Consider the following 21868-nt stretch of genomic DNA (forward strand, 5'->3'; position numbering starts at 1 on the left):
TAACTATTTTAAACTAGAAATCAGTGTTTCCCACTACATTCCCAATGTTGTACAATTATCACTAGTATCTAATTCCAGAACTTTTTCATCCCTCCCAACACAAACTCTGACCATCGACCGGTCACGTTCCCTCCCACCAGCCCCAGGGAAACAAATCTGTTTTCCACTGGCATTTGCCTATTCTGGTTAAAATGCCATCGCATATGTGTCTGTTTTTTTGGGGGGGAGGGGGGTCTGGATTCCTTCACTTGTAATGTTTTCAAGATTCATCTATGTTGTAGTATGTAGCAATACTTTTAATTTGCATGCCTAATTTTTTGTTGAAAACTAAATTTTGAATATTGTATGTAATGCGGCAACTGTGGAATTCAGGTTCTCCCCTTCCAAGGTTGGCTGTTACTGTTTGTTGTATTTGTTGTCTGTTTGGTGACTTTTCTAAACTAATCTTGTTAAGTCTGTATTCTTTGTTGTGTGTGGTCACTGAAGTTTTTGTTCAGTCTGCTTCAGTGTTTCAAGGGAGGTTCTTAAATGCCTGGAACCCAAAATCAAATGAAAAAAAAAAATCCACTCCCAGTCCTGCCAGATGGGCTGTGTGCATACCTGGGCATGCTTTCAACACTCACCTGGGCAGGTCACACTTCCGCCTTCGCCTTCCTGCTTACACACAGCCTGCAGGTGAGGAGTGAGGGCCTTCCAGATCCCAGGAACACTGGGGGAGCTTTTCAACACTCCATCTCCCCCAAAGCATCTCATTCCCCTAAAGTTCCCAGTTAGGGAAAATAAAAGCTTTGAGGCAGTCCCTGAGGGAGCTACCAAACAGGTCAAAACAGCCACAGATTTTTAGAGATTAAAGTCCATTCCAGTATTGGGAACTTACAGTGGGAGTGTGGGCACTTGTCCTCAAGGCCACCACTGAGCTGAGGAGCAGGTGAGACCAGGGTTAAAGCACCACAAAGCTCTAACCGAGATTGGCTGTTATTTTTATCATAAGCATTTGCCTGTTTGCTCTAAACTTTTGATTAGTTTCCAGAGTTTACGTTGATTCTGACAGTGTTTACCAGTTTTATCTACTGCTTTTGTGGAGGGATAGGCTGCTGGAGTTCCCTACTCCACCATTTGTGCCGACCCCATTAAAGTTTAAGAAGCTCTGCCCTAACCTACCCCTCATTTTACCAAGGGGTAACAGAAACCCAGAGAGGGGAAGTGACTTATGCAGGGTCACACAGCAAATCAGTGTCTGAGCTGAGATCAGAATACAGAGATGACTGTCCCCCAGACCAGGGCTCTTTCTGGCTCAGGATGACATCAGCTCTCACTGTGGGGAATGACCCTGGCTCAGGGTGGACTCTAGGATAAGGTCAAGGGGCTGCTTGCCAAGAGGCTCAGGGTAAGACCCCCTCGTAGAGCTGGGGGTGGGGGAGACCAACTGATCCCTTTACTGAGAATTTCATTTGGGAACAAATGAGGGACTAAGTAATGATGCCGCATCCTTTAGAGGAGCACAAGTAAAGACAGCTTCAGGGTTTGGTGGTGTGAACCACCAAGTTACTTGCCTAGAAAGAAATTCCTATTTCTAGGCCCAACTCCACTCTGGAGCCCTATCAGCTGGGGCAGTAAACAGCTGACAGCAGAGCTGAGGGGCCAAAGCCTAGGCTGGGCTTGGAGAACAGCTGCCAGGGCTGAAAGGAAAGGCAGCGCGATCAGTCAGCTGCTGCTGACAGAGGTACTGGCCAAGTCCACCTTTCAGCCCCGCCTCCCAAACCTGGTCCCTCTCCTCTCACTTGACCGAACTCCAAATCCACCCTGCCCTCTGCATGCACACCTCTAGTCTCAGGGAGCTCTCTGCCTCAGCAGAGGGGCATTGAGACAAGCATCAGCATCATGTGGCTGGCTGGTTACAGACGCCGTTTCCCAAGCGCCACTTCTGGACAAGGATGGGGAGGGCGGGGCCCAGGGGCCTCCATCTGTAACAGGTGCCCCAGGCAACCATGATGAACGCGAGGGTTTGGGACGCACCACTTAGGGCCCATATACACACCCACAAAGGGAGCGCTCTCAGGTTCCTCTCTTAAAATTTTGCACCCAAGTCCTGGTGCTGCCCCTTACAGCATGCTGATGCCCCCACACTTGCTAAAAATTTATTCAGAACTGAATTAATCTCATGCCTCGTTCCCTAGTTGCAATTTTGGAGGTGAGATTAGTTGGGAGCCACGGACTAGCTTCGATTAATACCTCGAGGAAGCAGAAAGAGACCCAGTGTAATTCTTTCTCAGAAAGGAGACCTGTAAGGCCACATCCCTTCATCCCCATCTTTTTCGCCCTTAGCAAAATCAGCTGGGGTTTGACCCCCACCTCCCACTGACCTTGGAGAGAGCAGGTGCCTCTAAGGAGATCTCAGTGAGCAGCCCGTTCAGTCCTCTCGCCCAAACTCGCCATGGCCCGAACCCAGCTGGCAAGGCCAAGAGAGGACAAGACGACAGAACCAGGACTGAGATTAACCCAGGTACTCCCTAAATGTATAGACCAGGTGCTCAAAGGCCTGCAGGGGCCAGATCAGTAACTTGGGCTTGGTGCAGTACAATAGGGAATGGCGGGGCCTATGGCAAAATGGAAAGGGGGCAGGTGGAACCCAGCTCCAGTAGTCCTTGGCATGCAGGCCTAGAGACGCCAGAATTTCTGGGTTTTGAAGAGAAGCCAGAATTCCAAAATTTTTAAAATATAAAATTATTCAATGTTTAAATCTAGGCAACAAATTCAAATTTCTGAAAAGACCAAAGTAAACACATCTTCAGACTAGAGGCTGCCTACTGGGCACCAGACTACAAGGCTGAGACTTCTGGTGTCGACAACAGGGTCATATCAAGCAGGCTGGATCTAGGCCCTGGCCCAATGTATTTGCCAGGGGCAGCGTCAGCATTGCCAAGCAATGCATCCACTGGGCAGGTCCGTGGTAAGGGGCCAAGAGCAAGGGGCCTGCTGTATGGGAGGGGGTTCTCAGAAGACCAGTTTTTTCGGGGGGAAGGAGGGGGTTCAGCCTGCCAGGGTCTTGGCCATGACTACTCCTGCTCAAGAGGCTGCAGGAGTGGAAACTGAGGCTGAGCTGAAGGAGGGAGGACGAGGCTCTGTAAGCAGAGGTGAGCCAGACCTGCTGTCGAGTCCAGTGTCCATGTGAGCCTTCTGTGACTCGGAAGGCAGGTCTAGGTTGAGCAGGATGGTGACTGGCTCAAAGCTCCTCCCTTCTTCTGGGTGTCGGCCCTTTCTCGCTGCACTTGGGAGGCAGGTGTCAGCAAGCAGACATCTACTACAGACAAGCCACTCCTAGGGCCCCTGCCAGGTCCCAGCAGCAAGAGCTCCCAACCCTTGTCACTTTGGATTCTCCCCACTTTTCAAACAAGCCTTGGACAGACCAGTAGGGAGTAAGTGGAGACATGTGACCAGAGAGGAAAGCTCTGGGCTTCTGGACATGGCAATGGATACCAGAAACTCTCTTCTGGATTCCCCCTTGCAAAGACCACCAACCAAGGGGCAGAGGTCAGCCTTCTTCCAGGCTAAGCTCCCAGTGGGTGCGCACTGCTCCTGTGCTCCTCTGGCCCAATCTGTAAGGCCTACCCGGGAGCAAGGTCCACCCCAACAACCCCCTTCTTTAGGATACCATTCCTACCGTATCCTCATGCTGTACCTGCCTGGGACCAAGAACCCTGCAGCTTTCGGCGTCTGGGCACCCAGCATGCACTTCAGGAGCCTCCCTTCCATGTCCTCACCGCCAGGCCCCTGTGGGTTAGCTGATGCCCAGGGCTCCTGGCCCCTTAGCTGATGCCCAGGGCTCCTGAGCACACATTTCTACTTAAGGTTATGTGAGTTTTCACTGGCTAATCGGCTGGAACCCCTAAGCCACAGGGCAGAATCACGAAGGAGAAGAAAACAAGCTGGCACCAGGAAAACGTTTCCAGAATGTTCCAAAGCTGGCTGGCTTTAATTTGGAAACAGCTTTTGGCTACAGACATTCAGGTTTAAGGCACATTCCAAAGTACATGGAGCCCTGTCACTGGCAGGGACTGGCTTTGTTCTGGTTTTGCAAGGAAGATGGAATAGATGACTTTCTGGCCCCTCCCCCCTTTTTTTCTTCTAAAAAGGATTTTGGCAACAACAAAGCTCATGACACATTCTTCCCAGAGGCAAAGATTACCCTTTAAGAGCTTCCCTTTTTACTCCTCAGTAAGGACATGGCACGCTCCACCCATCCCATCTCTCTCACAGAAATGCGTAGTATGCAGCCACAGACTTCTCTACAGAGCCTGTGTGACAAGGAGTGTAAAGAAAAAAATGCCTCCAAATAAAAATATAAAATAACATGACTAAAGCAAAGCCAAGAGGCTCAGCCGCAAGCAGAGGGAAAGGACTGCAGAAGACGGGAAATAAAACATCTACTTTAGCAGCAGGGGGCTGTGAGGGACGGGAGGGGAGATGTGTCCTGAGAGAGCTCTATAAAAGGACTCAGGTCCTGGATGGGGGGTGGGGGTCAGAGGCTCTACAGACGACACGCCCTGGACACCGCAGGGGCTACGGGTGGACTTCTAAGAGGCAGACATTCTTGGGCCTTTTCCCGGCATCGCCTCTGCGGGCAGGCGGGTGGACAAGAGCCACCGGTTCCCACCGCTCAGTCATTGCTGCCGCAGAGTTTCAGCAGAATCTTCCGGTAATCCCCCGAAGTGTCTCCCTGGCCACAGAAGTACGCAAGATGGCAGTTAAAAGAGGCACAGCTGTTTGCGCTTTGGCCGGCCACCCTAGGGACATTTCCCACGCGCTGGTCCCAGAGTGGGTAAGAGGCTGATGCACTCAACATCACAGATGGTACAGACAACAAAAAGCTGCCCTCCTGATTCCACATCAGATAAGCCCCACCCCACCCCAAATTGTTAATCAGCCAAAAACTACTACCCAGGGCTAACCAATGCTGGCCTTTTCACAGTGCATTAAGTTGAGGGCCTGCTTGGGATATGCAGCTTTCTACTCCACAAACCCAAGCCACCACGGTGTGGGGCGCCCTTACCCCTTAGGCCCCCAGTTCCCACACTCTCTCCTCTGTCCCAGCCGCTGCACCGATGCTCCATGTGTAACAGAAGTGTAATTGTTCCCCCCACCCTGAGCTCCTGCAGGGCCAGGCCTGTGGCTTCTGCCGGATGCAGCCCACTGGCACACAGGGGCAGTTACAAATTCCCTGCAATCTCTCAGCAACCTGGCCGACATCAAAGCAGGTGAAGCTGAAGCTAGGACCCGTTCCTCTGGGTTTCAGTTTTAAGGCTAGTACAAGTTCTGAATTTTACGTGCAGGCGCTGGCACACAGTGCCAATGTCGCAGCCGGTGTTTATTAGGCACTTACAGGTACACACAGAACGCTTTACGTGGGCCACGCCCAGCAACACAGCACCAGGAAGGAGGAGCCGCTATCCCCCCCCATCTTAAAGACAGTAGGAGGGTTCGTGGGATTTAAGGAACTGGTCTCCAAGCAGCATGACTGCAGAGCCCGTGCTCAGAACCGCCTCTGCCACACAGCTGAGCGGAGGAAGCAATGCACCAATGAGCCAGAGCCGGGCTCCACCGAGCTGCTGGCACTTGAGTGCTCATGGCCGGCCGACTGCAGAACTGCAGGGCCACTGGGACCCGGAAAGCTGGGTGCCAAGGTGGGTGGGTGGGTGGGGCCCCCACTTACAGAACAGTGGCTATTACAGGGCTCTGGGGGGTGTCCGTGAGGTCAATGGCAGGGTGCCAGACCCAGCCCACCCTCCAGAAGTTCACAGTTTGTTTGGGGGCTCCTGGATAAACAAGTGAAAAGCTGAAAATGACAAGTGTGAGGGCCGCAGACAAGGTGCCAGCGGGGGCCGGGAGACCAAGGGCCAGGGAGGATGGAGGAAGGAGAGGTGGAAGGGGGGGTCGGGGGCAGCTGGGAGGGCCACAGGCCCCCGAGGGCACTTACCGTGATGTCGTGGTACAGAGACTTGCCGTACATCCGCTTGTACTCCGATCTGATGTCCAGAAGGTCGAGCTCGCTGCGGCTCACCATAATGCGTATAAGGGTCCGGTCCTTGGTTCCGGCTCCCTAAAGAGAGGGTGCCCCGGGGGGCTGAGCCGCAGGCCTCACCCGCCCACCCCCGGGCCCTCAGCAGCAGCCGCAGGGGAGGCCGAGACCCCGCCCCCCGCAGGTGGGAGCTACATACCCGCATGGCCTTGTTGAGCCGTTCAGCAAAGAAGGCTGGGGTGTTCTTGAGACACTTCACTAGAAGAGAGACAGGGCACAGCTGGGTCGGCAGAGGCCCAGGGCGGGCAGGGACCAACGTCCTTGCGGGAGGCCTGGACGTCTCACTCACACACACACACACACACACACACTCCACTGCATCCCTCCCCCTTGCCCCAGCCTCAATCGGGCAGGGACCAACGTCCTTGCGGGAGGCCTGGACATTTCACACACACACACACACACACACACACTCACACACACACACTCCACTGCATCCCTCCCCCTTGCCCCAGCCTCAATCACCCATGACCTTGGCTCCAGCTCTTTGGAATAAATTAAAACCACTCACAGCCTGGACACCAACCCAGCCTCTTTCCTGGCAACCAACACGGCGAAAGGAGCACTCCTCAGGAAGAGGCTGGGTTTTCAAATGATACAGGGAGCCGAGCAGGAAAGGAACGGGGATGGCAACATGGGAACCACCTTGCTGTTCAGTAGGGAGCGGGCAATTGGAGACGCCACGACCCTCACACAGAGAGAGGTCACATGGAATGGGTGTCACCCTTGAGCCAAAACCTACTACGAGGGACACAGAGGGTAACGAGGAGGATTTACCATCTGTCCTACTCAGAAACCATCAAGAAAAACAAAGCAAAGAATGAGAAAGTGGTGACTTTTCCCCTAGGAGGAACAAGAGGGGCCGGAAGGTGGTGGTGGTGGGGGCGCTCCTGGGTGGGGTGGGAGGTACAGGGGCGGGGAGGGCAGTGACATTGCAGGAGGCAGGCCATGGTCCTGGGCACTAGGCCAGCTCTCCTCAGCATGAGCCTATTCTGCTGCTGCAAGTAAAAATCTTTCCACGTGTTCCCCTCACAAACATCTGACAACGGCCTGCAGGGATATATTTTTAGAGGAAACTTGGCAGGATATGAGTCATCTTCCTCTGGGAAAGAAGCTGGAAGCTCTCCCAATAACACGCACTGCAGCTCCCTTCCCCTGCACCACGCCTGAAACACATACAAGCCGCACCTGGGGGTGGGCACGCGGGGGCTCCGCTGCACTGTGATCCTGGAAGCAGCGCTGCTTCCCACCAAGAGGACATGCTGGTTTTCGCAATCTCGGATCCCGTGGGTGTTCACTGCACCATCCCCCAGCCAGAGGGTGGCTAAGAACCCTGAAAACTTACAACCACAGGCCCAAGACACCTACCCACAGCCAGCATGCCCTGCTCCAGGTCCCCAGACATCTCCCGGCAGATGCTCTTCTCAATGTCACGGCCCGTCATCCGCTGATACTCGTTGAAAACTAGCGGGGAGACAGAAAGGACACCCGGTGAAGGGTGCCACCTTAACCCCCTCCCCACCCAGGACAGTGTCCCCCTCTTCCCTCACACCAGTTCTTCTCTGTAGTGCGTGTGTCAGGCTTGTCTTTCTCAATCTCAGCAACCTACTTCCAACCCCAGCTTAACTGAGGGCAGGCCGAGTTCCCAGGGGAAGTGGGCTCTCAGTCCCTGCAAAGGCAAGCAGCTCGAGAGAGGACCGTCTAACTCTGGAGAGAGCCTGGATGAATCCCTTCTTCCCTGGTCTGGGTCTCAGTTTCCCTCAGTGTTCTCCATGCTTCTGTCACTTGCACATCTGTTTCACGATTTATGCTGTCTTTGCATTGTATCCATCTCAATGACTTCATATTTTCTTCAAATTAGCGGCCCCTTCCCCCTAAGTAATAAGGCTTGTGAAACTGCAAGTCTGCGTCCTACTTACAAGTTCTATACTCATTAAAACAAGTATATAAAGACTAAGATAGAAACACATTCGTGGGCAGAGTTCTCGCCTGCCATGCCAGAGACCTGGGTTCGATTTCCAGTGCCTGCCCGTGCAACAAACAAACAAAACACATCCGTGGGGGGTGGGAGCACATTTGCTTGTCCTCCACCACAACCAAGTGCAGAGGTTAAAAGTGCGTTCTGGAGCCACTGGCCCAAGGTTCAGATCTGTTGCATTACTAGCTGTGTGGCCTTAACTGTTCATGTCACCCTACACCTGCCCTCTCACAACTGTGACATGGGGAGAAGAGCATGGCACAGAGCCAGTGCTTAGGTTGTTACCCACACTGCCCACCAGAATAGCCGTGCTGGCTAGGGTCCCTCTGTTGCTACATGTGCTTGGCCATCCATTCCCAGGCTCCACCCAGTAATGTACAAGCTAGCAGTTCTATACCAGTTGGTTTCCAGGATGCTCTCCATGCCCCCCCCCACCACCTCGCTGGCTGCTTCTTCTCTATCTCCTGCAAGGCCCAGGGCTCTGTCCTCAGACGCTGACCTCTCTCCAGTCTCCTGCAGCCCCAGAACCTCAAGCATCTCTAACCCACTGATGGCTCCCAAACTTCTCTCCCCAGCCCAGAGCCTTCACTTCTGCTGACTTCCAGACTCAGGAGACCAACTGCCTTTCTGTTGTCTCAATCTGAGCTCCTGATTTTTCCCTCCAAAACCTGCTTCAATCTCTTTGTTGAGGGCACTCCATTCTGCCACTTACTCAGCCAAAAGAAACCCGTGTGTTACCCCTTGATGCCACTCTGCCTCCCACTCCCTACACCCAGTCCATCCACAAATAGCTGAAGCCGACCCCCTCACACCCCTTCCTTCTGGCACCTGGCCTGAGCCACTAGTATTTTCCCCTGTACTGCTGCAGGGGATACCAGAGATAACTGGTATCCCTGCCCTGCCATTGACCGCTTCACTCTACTCTCAACAGGCCGCCAAGTGCATTTACAAAATCTAAGTCAAATCACATCTATCCACTGCTCAGAGCCGCCAATGATTTCCTGACTTACCAAGGCTAGAAACTTAAGTCCATGCCTTCTACAGTTTCTGATGTTGCCTCCTCCTGCCCACTCATGCCACCCCGCTCCACTGTTTCTCAATCATCCTGGGAGTGGACCCTTGCACCTGAATCTCTTTCAGGTTTTTAACGCAAATGTCATTGCTCAGTGCGGTTGGCTAGAGCAACCCCGACTGCGCCCCAATCTCCATTTCCAGCTTGACAAGTTTTTTCTAAAAGATTCACCATCTGCTATATAATAGGTTGAACTGATTTTTGGTCACTGCTTGTATCCCCCAACTACAAGGCAAGCCCCCCAAGAGCAAAGACTGTCGTGCTATGGTCCCTGCTGCTTCCCTGCACCTACTATATGACTAACACACAGCAGGGGCTCCATTTACATTAGCGTAGTGAATGAATAAAGAATACCTAGTATTAGTAATCACTATGTTTATTTCTTATCCCACACTTTGGAAAACACTGGATTGGTTGTTCCTCAAGGGCCTTCCCAACTCTACCCTTCCATATTCAAGCACCAAAAGACACCAACCCACGGGGGGCTCCCACTTCACTCATCCCTTGCTTTCCTCCAGGAGAAACTCAGAAAATCACCACCAGGGGGCGCTTTTGAGGAAGTGAAAACTCTGGGCGTTGCAGACATCAAAAGTTCCTGGCAAAACAGGACAAGCAAACTCACCGCCCTCCCCCTCTCTATTTAAGGACATGACTCCCAGGGGTGTGGACCTTCCTGGCAACATGGGACAGAAATCCTAGAATATGCTGGGACTCAGCATCAAGGGATTGAGAAAACCTTCTCAACCAAAAGAGGGAAGAGCAAAGTGAGACAAAAACAAGTGTCAGAGGCTGAGAGATTCCAGAGTCGAGAGGTTATTCTGGAGGTTATTCTTACATATTAAATAGACATCACCTTTTTAGTTAAGGTGTAATGGAAAGGCTGGAGGGAAGTGCCTGAAAATGTAAAGCTGTGCTCCAGTAGCCATGTTTCCTGAAGATGATTGTATAATGATATAGTTTTTCAGTGTGACTGTGTGATTGTGAAAACCTTGTGTCTGATGCTCCTTTTATCTATCAACAGATGAATAAAACATATGGATTAAAAATAAATAAATAATAAGGGGAACAAATGTTAAAATTAATTTGGTAGATTGAAATGTTAGTGATCAGTGAAAGGGAGGTTAAGGGGTATAGTATGTATGAGTTTTTTTCTTTTTCTGAATTGATGCAAATGTTCTAAGAAATGATTACTTTATGATGAATATACAACTATGCGATGATATTGTGAGTTACTGATTATATACCAAGAATGGAATGAGCATATGGTAAGAATGTTCATGTTTGTATGTTATGTTTAAAAAGAATTTTTTAATCAAAAAAAAATTTAAGGATGATGATAAAATACACTATTAGGAGTACTTAGGGAAAGCCATACATTTGAGAAAACGTAGAGAACTGTATTAAGTTCATCATTGTTTTAGTGTTATTGAATTCCTCAAAGTTAAAAGGCACTTTTTTTTTAATTTAATAAAGTGTTTTGGTCCATCCATTAAAAAAAAATTTCCTGGCAAGCTTTGTTTCCCAAAATACCTTTGACTGGCCTCATCTAACTGCGCCCAATCAAGACTGCTTTACCTGCCACCAGGTGGGCTCGGCTCCGGGCGCACAGAATTGCATTGAACTTGGACTCATCTGTTCCCAGGCGGTTCTCCCCAGCCGCATACAACTCCTGAAAGGAAAGGAAGACATGCATGCAGTGAGGGCTTCACCTCAAATCCCATGGGCAGGTCATCTGGAAAGTAGGCCTGGGGGAGGGAATGGGAGGCCACACCCAGGCAGGAGACTTGTTCGCTGAGCCCCTGCCACGCCCCATTTGCTGTGCTGACCGGGAACATCAGCTGCACACTCGTACCTGAGCGGCAGGATTTAGAGGCTGGGAAGGAACTCAGGGCCAGGAGAACTGAGGCATGATGGGAGGCCAGGCAAGGGACAGCCTTAACCTGACAAGGGAGCAGCAGCAATGCAGAAAAGAAACTGGAACAGGCCCAAAGCTGTCAGATCCATTTGTCAGGAGAAGCCAGAAATCCAGGTTAAAATGTCAGGTCTCTCAATCTTTAAAACCAGTATTTAAAGACAGCAAATATTACAACAGCTGATAGGTCACTGTTAGGGATGTGGGATTCCATGTGACTTAGCACATTTCCTGTGTTTAGCTGTGTATATCATTATGTTTGCAAAGGGGTAAAATCTGTACTTGCCTGTTAAGTTTTCGAAGCCTTGTGCCCCAAATATTTGCCAGTGTGCAACCCCTGCACCAGGGGTCTCTAATGTGCCTTCCAGGCCTTAGTTCTTGGTTCTACGAGCACTAATACCCAAGGGCAGATGGCAGCAATCAGAGCTAGAGATACCAAGAGTCAAGGGGAGGCCAGAGCAGGCCTGAAACTAAGGCAGAGCAGAAGGTACAAGGCCTTCAAACTGCAGCAACCTCAACCTCAGCTAGGAAAGGCCTCCTAGCTAGGAAAAGGACCAATGCCCAGGAGCTCGGGGATGTCTCACCCTGAGTCCACAAACAGGAATAGATGTTTCAGGTAGAAACATCTGGAAAAGCCTCTCTGGGACTAGCACTGCCTGGGAGTAAAACCAGAGCTGGAAGTCTTGGGCCCTTGTCCAGGCTCTACCTCCAGGTTTAGCTGGACACAATGTTCAACCTCTCTGAGCCCCAGTTTCCTCATCTGGAAAGCAAATGGCCTGGGCCAGAAGAGTGATTCTCTTCCAGCCTCCAGCAAAGGACAGTCCGCACAGCCCTTGCTCAACAAGACAGATGGCAGAGACGGGGCCACTGGCAGTTCTTGGGGAACACCCAGCTGCGGGTGGCAGGAACAATGAAGAGGAAAGACACGCTGGTTGCTACACCAGCTCCATTCCACCAGGAAGCTGTGGGTCTCTCCAAGCAAAACATTCTGGCCTGAACTCACTTCTGGGAAACTCAAACTCCTCCAGAGAGGGCCACACCCAGCTGCCTGGACCAGAAGGAAATGGGAGAGGGACTTTTCCCCTCCTGTCTGTCTCCGCTCATCTAAGACTGCCCAACTTCTGTGACAGCTGGTTTCTGGACTCAAATCTTCAAAACCTTTCTAAACATAATGGTTATTATTTGGGAAAGAAACAAGTAACATGAAATCCCACATCCATAACCGACCTACCAACTGCTTTAACATTTGTTATCTCATATGTTCCCTCTTATAGATGGGGAAACTTGCTCCAGGCCACACGGTTGATAAGCAGCAGAGAAGGTCTGGGATCCACAGCATCTGGAACTTCTTATCCATTGTCTTTTCCTCCCCTGAGTGTCTGCTTGGTGGAGCAGGGGGAGCAGGTGGCGCCTACTGTTTGGGGAAGCCCAGGCAGGGTCCGGCCATCACACTCACCTGGACGTCTCTCTGGACGAGGGACATGTCCACATTTGTGCTCTCATCCCGGTTTCCCTGAAAGGAGGCAGGGTGTAGGTCAAGCCTCCTCCTTGGAGTTGCAGACCCTTGACCTCCCCACTCTTCTTCCTCATTTCTCAAAGAACCTCCCGGGCTCTGATCACACCTTTCTCTGTGCTGAGCCCCAAGCCCTGCTGTGGGAAAGGCACCTGTGACAGAGAGATGAGCAGCCGCTGGAAATGTCCTGAGGTATCACTTCGAATGGCCTCCTCCAGGGTCTTTTTGAATTCTGAAAGGGAGAGACACAGGTGGGCTGTCCAGTGGACACATGGACGGACCTGCCTGCTGCAGATACAGTTAATGCTGGGCACTGGGTGAGGAGGGAGGCAAGAAAGGGCCTAAGTACCGGGGATGCTGAGTCTGGGGAGACAGGGGACCCAGACAGCCTTCTGGGACATATAATGCAGCTCCAGAAGAGCCAGTGATCTCTAGGAGAGCTGGCCTCTGGGCAGGCTGAGCCCAAACCACACTGGAGAGGTCTTCCCTAGCTCTCCCTTCCCTTCGATGCCTGCTCCGTGTACAAACAGCAGGCAGGGCTGGTCTTGGATCAGAACCCTATGCGTCAGGGGTGGCAGGAGGTGGGATCACAAGAAGGCCAAGAGGGAATAAGAAACCCCCGAGAGGGCGTGGGCAAGGCCTGGAGAGCGGAGGGACCTGCAGTGCTCAGGGCCTGGGGCAGAGGCCCTGGAGCCGGGAGGACCTGTTTTGTAGGCTCTGTTCAGCTCCCGGATGTGCTCGTTGTTGCGGGAGGCGAGGATCTCAATCAGGCAGGCCTCGTCGGTGCCAGCCCCCTGAGGCCGTGGAGAACACAACAAACCACACGTGGTTAGAGCCTTCCTTACAGCCCCAGGAGGGACAGCAGGTGCCGAGTCGCTGCCCGGGTACCCAGGGCACAGAACCCAGCCAGAGACACGCCCCTCCCTCCTGCTCTGCCACCACCAGCCCGCCCCCAGGAGTGGGGCAAGGTCCCCTCTGCAGCCTTAGGCCAGTGCCAGACTGTGAATAACAACTGAGATGAGAGGAGGTGCTAGGAAGGATTGCCCCCAACACACCGCGAGGAGAGTAAGGCCCAGAGAGGAGCAGTGACTTGTCTGAGGTCACACAGTACACGGTTAAGGTGAAAAGTGGATGCAAGGCTGGTTTATTCTTAGTCCAGCCTGTGACCAGGATGAGAAATGGCTGAGAAAATGGGTTTAAAGTAAAGACAGCCCAGAGTACCCCTGTAGAAAAACTCACAGCCACATGGACAAACGAGAGTCCTGGTGGGGATTCTGAGTGTCTGTAACATCTGGGAAAAGCCAGTGACGGTGACGAAGGCACGAGGGATGGCAACACCAGGGATGTGACAAGGCAGCAGCTGGGTTTTTACGTCAGTGTGACTCTTGGCTTTGCTGCTTACTAGCTGTGTGACCTTGGGCATGTTCCACAACCTCTCTGTGCCTCAGTTTCCTTGCATGCAAAGTGAGGGAGATTCTGGAAACTACTGCCTAGGGGAGTCACGAGGATGAAATGAGCTGACAGATGTCAGTGCTCAGAACAGTAAGCACTGTGATGTTTGCTACCATGGTGATACCACTAGGGCTACCGCAAAATTATTCAGTTTACTAACAGCTTTCGCTAACCACCCTACTCAGCACTCACCATCCATCACCAGCGAGCACTACCATTCCCATTTCACAGATGCTCGAGGACATCCCCTAGGCTCTGATCTCAAACCTGTGTCGTTTCCAGCCCTCTACAACTACCACCCCCCTAAGAAGGTGGGGGCGGGCAAGGGCCCTCTCCTGCTTTCCCCAGACTGTGGGCTACTCCCTGGGACCCAGGCCATAGTCGCCCCCGCTGCACACCCTGCAATCGCCTCCTGGACCCCCTGGAAGAAAGCATGGACATACGTTTCTCTCCCTCCCAGGCCACCATACTGAATTCTCCGTTTTTCGTCTTGGGGACAGGAAATGCCACCATGCCCTATCAGGGCAACCTCTGTGGGGGTTGCCTCCTCCCACCCACAGGACACCTGCTATGGGCCCAGGAGCTGTGTGGGCTGGAGGGGGTGGCCATGGCTCTCCCCATGATCAGAGCTGAGCAGGACTGAAGGGAGAACGCACACCCATCCAAGCCCATCAGCCTCTGCCCTCCAGGATCTGCCCTTTCTTTGGGATTCGGGTTGAGGGTCCACTGGTCTCTCCTGTGGACTCTGAGGAGCAGACAGAGAGGGGATGACAGGTCTCCTCCACCAGCAGACACGGCAGGAGAAGCACAGAAACGAAGAGCCAGGAGGACACTCAGGAAGGAGCAGAGGCGAGAGAGAAGCACTGCCCAGGCCCTGCCATTTAGGGCTCCTGGTCTGGTCACTCTTCCTGTCTTTGGTTCCTCAAGAGCCGATTCCCTTCCCCTGTCTCACTTAGGCTGTTCGAGTGTGTTTCTGTTACTTGTTACCAGAGATTCCTGATGAAGGAGCATGAAACCCACCGTGGCCTCATCGCCTCACTGCCAGCTTTCTCTGCAATTCCAGCCCCTGCCATCTTTATTTTTAGATGGAGAGAAATGTAAATGCCGTCATGCTGGATGCCATGCCTTCTGCCTTGTGGGGAAACCTCCGGAAGTTCAGCACCCTACAGCACTTGGGCACCAGCCAAGAGTGTCCAAGGAGCCACAGTGACAACGGCGGCACTCCTCCGGACTGTGAGCACACAGATGCACGTACCTTGATGGCTTCCTTTATCTCATAAACGTCAAAGAGAACTGGGGTCTTCATCAAAGCCAAGATTGTCTTCTCAAAGTTTCCCGAGAGTTCGGACTTCAGATCTTTGATCAAATCCTGAATGGATATTAAGCCAAACAACAAAAAAATCTAAAATCTACTTTGAGAATCCATTGAAGGTGACTAATAAGAATTCCCCAGATCCCAGCCACTGGGAGAACAGTCTGAGGACCAGTGGCCTTGGGCATCCCCCACTGTGGGGTGGGGCTGGTGCTAAAAAAGCAGAATCTCAGGCCTGCCCCACACCTACCAAAACAAGACCCCATGGCACATTAACGTTTCAGAGGGATGGGGCTGGAGCACCAAGCTATTTGACATTTACCCTATTTCACCTTCCTAAGACTCAATCCCCCAACAGTTCAAAACAACCCCCCTTGCATTTGTTCCTTCAAAGCTCTTCTATCGGCAGGACAGGGAGAGGGTTATGTGTAAATGACTTGTCCACAGTCCCAGGCGAGCTGTGGCAAAGCTGGGGCTGGAACCCAAAGCCTCCTGGGGCCTCTTTCCCCAAACTTCAGCTCTACAGAGGGGATTTCTCCCTTGGGTGAAATCCTTCACTTCTAAGAAGGTGCCACTGCATGGGAGGCCAGTGCTCGGTGGGCAGCAGGAAATGCCCTCAAGCATGCGGGAGATGCGGCCCACTCAGCCCCAGGCCCCACCCTCAGCCCTGGCTCCAGGCTGGCCGAGCACAGCCTTCCCTGCCCCCACACACCTTCCCGTAAGCCGTCTTGAAGGACAAGAGGATCTGCTGCCGCTGTTTATTGGAGCGACTCCCCAGGCAGTCAATGATGGCCTGCTCGTCGGTCCCTGAGGAAGAGACGGGAGCAGGCGGGACGCACGGGTCATGGAGACGCCCCGGGTTCTCCAATTCTCCAGCCATCCCCCGACGTCCCCCTGCTCTCCCACCACCAGCAGGTCCAGGTCTGCCCCACCCAACAATCCCCGCGTATGGAGCCACTGTGCAGGGCTAAGGAGCAGGGGCAGTGGGGGCAGGGGGGTGGGAGGTGGAGGGGGCAGGAGGCTCTGAGTCCCCCAAGTCTCTCACCAAAGCCCTTCATGGCCTTTCGCAGGACCTCGGCATCTCGCAAGGGGTCAAAGCCAGGAGCGTCGGTTATGGTGCCTCGGTTTCCAAACTACTCAGACAAACACATACAGGTAAGAAGAGCCGCACCCCGGCACCCCCCAGATCCTGAGAACAAGCCTTCCTCTCAGAGCTGGGGTCCCTGAAGCAGCCTACAATCTGAACAGCCCAAGACTCTATGTTGAGTGACCCTACCTAGCGTGACTGTCCTCTGTCCTCACGTTCTGGTACTGGGGCTCCTGCCTGGCTCCTGGGACCAGGACCCACCTGCAGTCAACCCCTGACCCCGTAAACCTACCCCAAGCCTGGGTCCTCCGGGGCACGGCCAGCCTTAGAGCCACAAAGACTAGAGCTCTGGGGCTGGGGTCCCGGAGGAGGGGTCATTAGGTCTCCCTGAGGCCTTTACCACCCTGGGGTCCCCCCAAGAGGGTCTGAGGTCCCATGCAGCACCTTTCTGCAGCCCACGTCAGGTACCCCACCTCCGCGACAGCACATGGCCTCACTGACCCTTAGGGCCAACACCCCCCATGGACCGTCACCAGGCTCCTGGCACTGCTTTCTAGATGCTGGGACCTGCCTGAGGGCTGGACTTCCTCCTGACAGCTACAGCCACACAACCCCAGAAATTAAAATTTTCCACTGCCCCCGATAGGATTATCTTCGTTGGCCAGTGCAGGCCAGTTATAATACCGTCAGGAGATAAGTTCAGAAAAAAGATGAGGAAGGGAGGATGGATGGCAGGTTGGGGGACAGGGAGGAGAGGGCCTCCTCCCCCTAAAAATAGTGGTCAAGCACATACCACGGGCCCGAACTTGGTTGGGCTGGCCGTGTCACCATGACAATGAATTCTGGGCTCTGTAAACATGCACTGTTCTCCGAAACGAGTCAACATCAACCCCAGAGGAGTTGCCAAAAATTATGCCTACCCAAAGGAGGCTTTAGGAATTCTCCAAAACCTGCCAGGAAGGGTCTTATCAAGGGGACTGAAGACTTGAAAGAGCCGCTGGACATAATCCTGAGAGCAGCACCTCTGCGGTTCTCACAAAACACAAGGCCAGGCAGTGAATAACTCAAGAGGGGCAGAGGGGGTCCACCGGGGGCACTGGGGCCCACCCTATGCATGCAACAGCTAGCTGAGCTAGGAGGGAACCACCCGAACCAGGGGCTGGCAGGCGGAGAAACTGACACCACTGAAACACGAAGCTGCAGCTGGAGGGATTCACTGCAAATCCTGCCCACAGGCCTTACCGATGAGGACACCGGGCCACTTGTCTTGCACCTGAGCCGAGAGCTGGCACTCACCTGGGCTGGGGGCACGGCAGGGGTGACGGGCCCAGAACCCGAGTATGCTGGGTAGCTTGGCACTGGCTGCTGCTGTTGCATAGGGGGTGGCACTGGCGACTGACCCGGGTAGGTCATCGGTGGCTGGCCAGGGTAGGTCCCCGGGGGCTGCTGGCCGGGGGGTGGCATGGGCTGGCCTGGCACAGGACCCCCTGGGTACGGTGGATATGAAGGCATCCCAGAGGGGGGATTTCCCCCAGGAGGTGGGTACATTCCATATGGAGGAACAGGCTGCTGGGTGGGAGGGGGCTGCCCAAAGCCCCCAGGGGGCACTGGAGGGTAACCAGCCCCAGGGGCTCCAGGGAACAGGTTTGATAGGTTGGCGCCTCCAAACGTCCCCGAAATGTTGGCGGCCTGAAAGTGCAGAAAGCAGGGTGTGAGACCGGTGGTCCCAAAGGGCTACAGCCGTGCTGAGCCAACAGTCATTCCCAGACCAGACCCCCGAGGCGGGCAGGCTCCCCAGAGTCAAGCCGCCACGTGTACCGAGCACCCACTGTGCACTCAGCCCATGTACATTCCCACAGCGCCTCCGTTTGTGAAAGTCTTTCACACCCAACTGATGGAGGAGAAAAGGGTTCAGAGAGGTGAGCTCATGGCTTCAAAGCTAGAAAAGCTGGGAGTGGGGCGGCATTTGGGAACTCAGTGCTTTTATATGATTTTTCTGCAAACCTACAACTGCTGTTTAAAAAGTAAAATAAAAAGGCAGCACAGCCAGTACAGCAGAGCTGGGGTTTTTGATTTAGCTCTCTCTGGATCCAAACCAGAGATCCTCAACCCCTTTAGTAGGAAACTGGCTTTCCCTTCCCAGACGGCTGCTCTACCCCAGACCAACTGGTCAAAGGTGAGAGCTCACCGTCCAAAGCGGCCAGGAGCCCGTCGTACAGATGTGGGGGTGTCACCATCGTGCCCCACCTGTTAACTGCAGACACCCCCAGGAGGGGAGGGGAGGCTGGGCTAGTACTTGGACTTTTTACGCTGTCCTTATCACACCCAGAGAAAAAGTCAAAACCCCCAGCCCAGCCTTCTCCACCTGATGAGAGCTGGACTGCTGGTCTTACGGCTCATCTTTTCTCTGGCTCCTGGCTGCTTCCTGGGCACATCAGCCCGCTCCCACCTGAGGGTGCTGGTGCCTCTCTACCCAGAGCCCCCCCCCCCCATATGTATGCCTCACCACCCCCACCTACTTCCAGGCTGTGCCCCAATCAACGTCCCCTTTTCAGCAAGGCCAGCCTGACCACTCAACTTAACAGCACTGCCCACATCACCAACCCCCTCACTTCAGACCCGCCGCCTCCTGCACGCTCTTCCTTTATACAGCACCAACCCGTTTTCAAACAAGGCACAGTTCAAATGTTCCTTGTCTGTCTCTCCCAGGTAGATGGCATATGCAGGAGGGTTGAGATGTCTCCTTGATTTATTCCCATATCCCCAGGGCCTAGAGCTGGGCCTGGTACCAATTAGGCTGCATGTTGGCTACACTGCTTACATTGAGCACACACGCGTTTTCAGATTATAAAATACATCATTTTAAAAGCAAAACAACAAATTAAAGCAGCATGTCTGTCTATGCTACTTGCCACCGCCTCTTCCTTAGGCTCCATCAGAATAGCCATCCTTTGTCCAAACTCACTCGCACATACAAATGCGTATGTGTGTACATAACCTGCTTCCCGCCCTGCCCCAGCCCTTAGGCTGAGCTCATACAGAAGGTGCTCAATAAATGTTCCATGAAGGCACCGCGCATTATACAAACCCCCAAGAAGAAAGGGACCTGAGAGACCACAGGGCCCTGTACCTTCCCTTCCCTTCAGTTTACCAAAAGGACACAAGTGAGACCCACACAGGAACAGCGAGTAGGCAGGGGGCCCTGAGGACAGTTCTATGTCCCAGGATGGAGCCCGGCATACCCAGGTGGACCCATACAGACACCTTGAGGCCATGGGAAGCCAGCCACAGGGGCAGCCTTGGTGGGAGGCTGGACTCACCATTCCTGAGAGGTACTCCGGGTTGAACTGCCCTGCGTAGCTGGCCACGTTATCCAGCCCAATGGGGGGCATGTTGGGTGGGGGGTAGCCAGCACCCCCCCAGGCACCACCACCTGAAAGCAACACCAGGCCCGTGAGCCCTGTCCCGAGTGGCCCCAAAAGGGAAAAAGCAAAGACACTGAGCTCCCAGGAGGTCAGGAGACAAGGCCCAGCAGAGGGGACAGGGCTGCGTCCCACACCCCACAGAAAAGCCTGACTTGATCCTGCTGCCAAAGCAAGAAGGAGAAACCTGCTCCTCCTTCCAGGGAGGGAAGTGGAGCTCAACGGACACTCCTGAGAACAACCCCCCACCCCCACCCCCACCCCCACCCCCTGCGCAGTCACCCTCCCACAGCGGGCAGGGCGGGCACAGGAGGTGACTGCTCGAGAATCCAGAGGGGACACAGAAGCACAGGGGGTGGGGTGGGTTCCTGCCAGTTCGGCTGTTTGCTAGGACACATTTGGGAGAGGCAGGATGAGAGGATGGAGAGACACCACTGGACCACGGAAAACACACAATATGGGGAGATACCAGGAAAAGCTCTAGCTCTGAACAGACAGGGACAGGGGACTCGGCTTGGGGCCGGCACTGCACCACCATGGGCTCAGGCTCCTCCGCTGACAAATGGGATAATTAGCCTAATTAGCCTCCCTGGAAGAGCTGTGAGGAGGGCTGAGAGCCTGGGGAACGTGCACTGGTTAGATGCAGGGACAAGGCCCCCCAAGGACCTGGTTTTGGCTTCTCAGCTCTTGGGCTCTGGGAAGTTCAGGGCAGTGGATCCTTCCCTGTGTCACCAGCCCACTCCCTCTCTGGCTGCTCAGAGGCTAAGCAGCTGTGCTGACAAATGGCGGCAGCGGTGGGACACAGAGGGCTGGACTCCTACCAGGGTGGGGGCTGAGGCCGTGGGAGCAAATCGGAGGCAGGAGCTCGGGTCAGAGAAATGGCTCAGCTAGACCCCTGCTGGGCTGTGAGCCTGGGGCTGAGCCGCCTCCCTGCTCTGGGCCTGTCCCTTCACCTGTCAGTGGGAGGGCGATCCAAGTGACCCACGGGGCCCATCGTGCTTGGGCCCGAGGACCTCGCCAGGTGCAGCCCGGAGTGAGGGGCTCCCTCTTGTCCCAGGAGCCCCGACATTTCCTTTCTGATTGTGGGGACCAAATCTCACTTTAGGAAAACAGGAGGCAACAGGGCCAGAGAAGACGGCTCCTCAGTGTGGTGGAAAGTGGTGAAGTTAGGGCCATGCCTGGATCCCTGACCAGGTGGGTTCACCTCGGTGCTACCTGTGGCCACAGCTTCTGGGCAGCTGCAGCGAGGAAGGCCTCGTTTCCTCCCGCTGTAGGGGGACTGGGCTGCAAAACCATGCACCTGTCACCTAACAGAGCTTCAGGACGCTTTGCTTGGTGACCTCAGTAACAAGCATCCACGCAGCACAGGGAGGGACCCAGGAAGCCATCTTGCAAAGATGAAAATGGAAGAAGGGGCAGCGTTTGCTCAGTGCCATCAGCTAATAAGGCAAGAGAGTGGGTCGGTCCCTGCCTTTGGAAGCAGATTCAAACCCAGGCCTCTTCAGGCCTTGGGGTCCATGCCCTTTTTCTAGCCCCAGCCCCCCAATTGGTGGTTCCTTCCCCTCCCTATGTGGGTGTGCTGTGGAGGAAGATGGGGAGGGAGGAAACTGCCCCAAAACACTATTATTCCCCAGTCCACCCCAGTCCCTCTTACCTGGTGCAGCTGGGGGGTAGCCGCCTGCGGGCGGGGGATAGCCGGGGTAGCTCATGGGGAGATCTGAAAGAGAAGAGGAAAGCACACTCGGGCTCTGCCCCCACCAGCCACACGCACAGCGCTTGGCTTCTTAGACGCGACAGAAACAAACCACAACCAGGACCCTCTCCTCTGACAGCTCTTTTTCTTCCTGAAGCCCTCCCTCCCTCCCCATCGCAACAGCTCTCCTCCTCCCTGTTTTTTGGGCTGCTGGGTTTTCTGGACAACGCTAGGTCTTACGTGGAGGCCTGCTGAAGTTCTCCCTTAGGTCCATCACCGCGGCCTGCAGGGAGCCTCTCAAGTGCCAGCTGACATCACACGCTTTAGCTCAGCTATGTTCCGATAGCTACC

The 21868-nt window shown here is 53.9% G+C and overlaps 1 protein-coding gene across 1 annotated transcript; it reads right to left on the bottom strand.

Annotated features, from left to right (window-relative positions):
* Positions 1-3939: 3939 nt before the first annotated feature.
* On the bottom strand, positions 3940-21657 carry ANXA11 (annexin A11). Its single transcript, XM_077124772.1, has 14 exons — positions 21479-21657; positions 19723-19835; positions 17699-18091; positions 16361-16448; positions 16028-16122; positions 15259-15372; positions 13255-13345; positions 12704-12783; positions 12495-12551; positions 10702-10795; positions 7445-7540; positions 6216-6274; positions 5975-6097; positions 3940-4717 (listed from the first exon to the last, which is right to left on the bottom strand). Exons 1-14 carry the CDS (start codon positions 21531-21533, stop codon positions 4658-4660), a joined length of 1518 nt encoding a protein of 505 aa, XP_076980887.1. The 5' UTR covers positions 21534-21657; the 3' UTR covers positions 3940-4657.
* Between the last annotated feature and the right edge of the window lie 211 nt (positions 21658-21868).

The sequence above is a fragment of the Tamandua tetradactyla genome, chromosome 13, assembly GCF_023851605.1.
Source record: "Tamandua tetradactyla isolate mTamTet1 chromosome 13, mTamTet1.pri, whole genome shotgun sequence".
Lineage (NCBI taxonomy): Eukaryota > Metazoa > Chordata > Mammalia > Pilosa > Myrmecophagidae > Tamandua > Tamandua tetradactyla.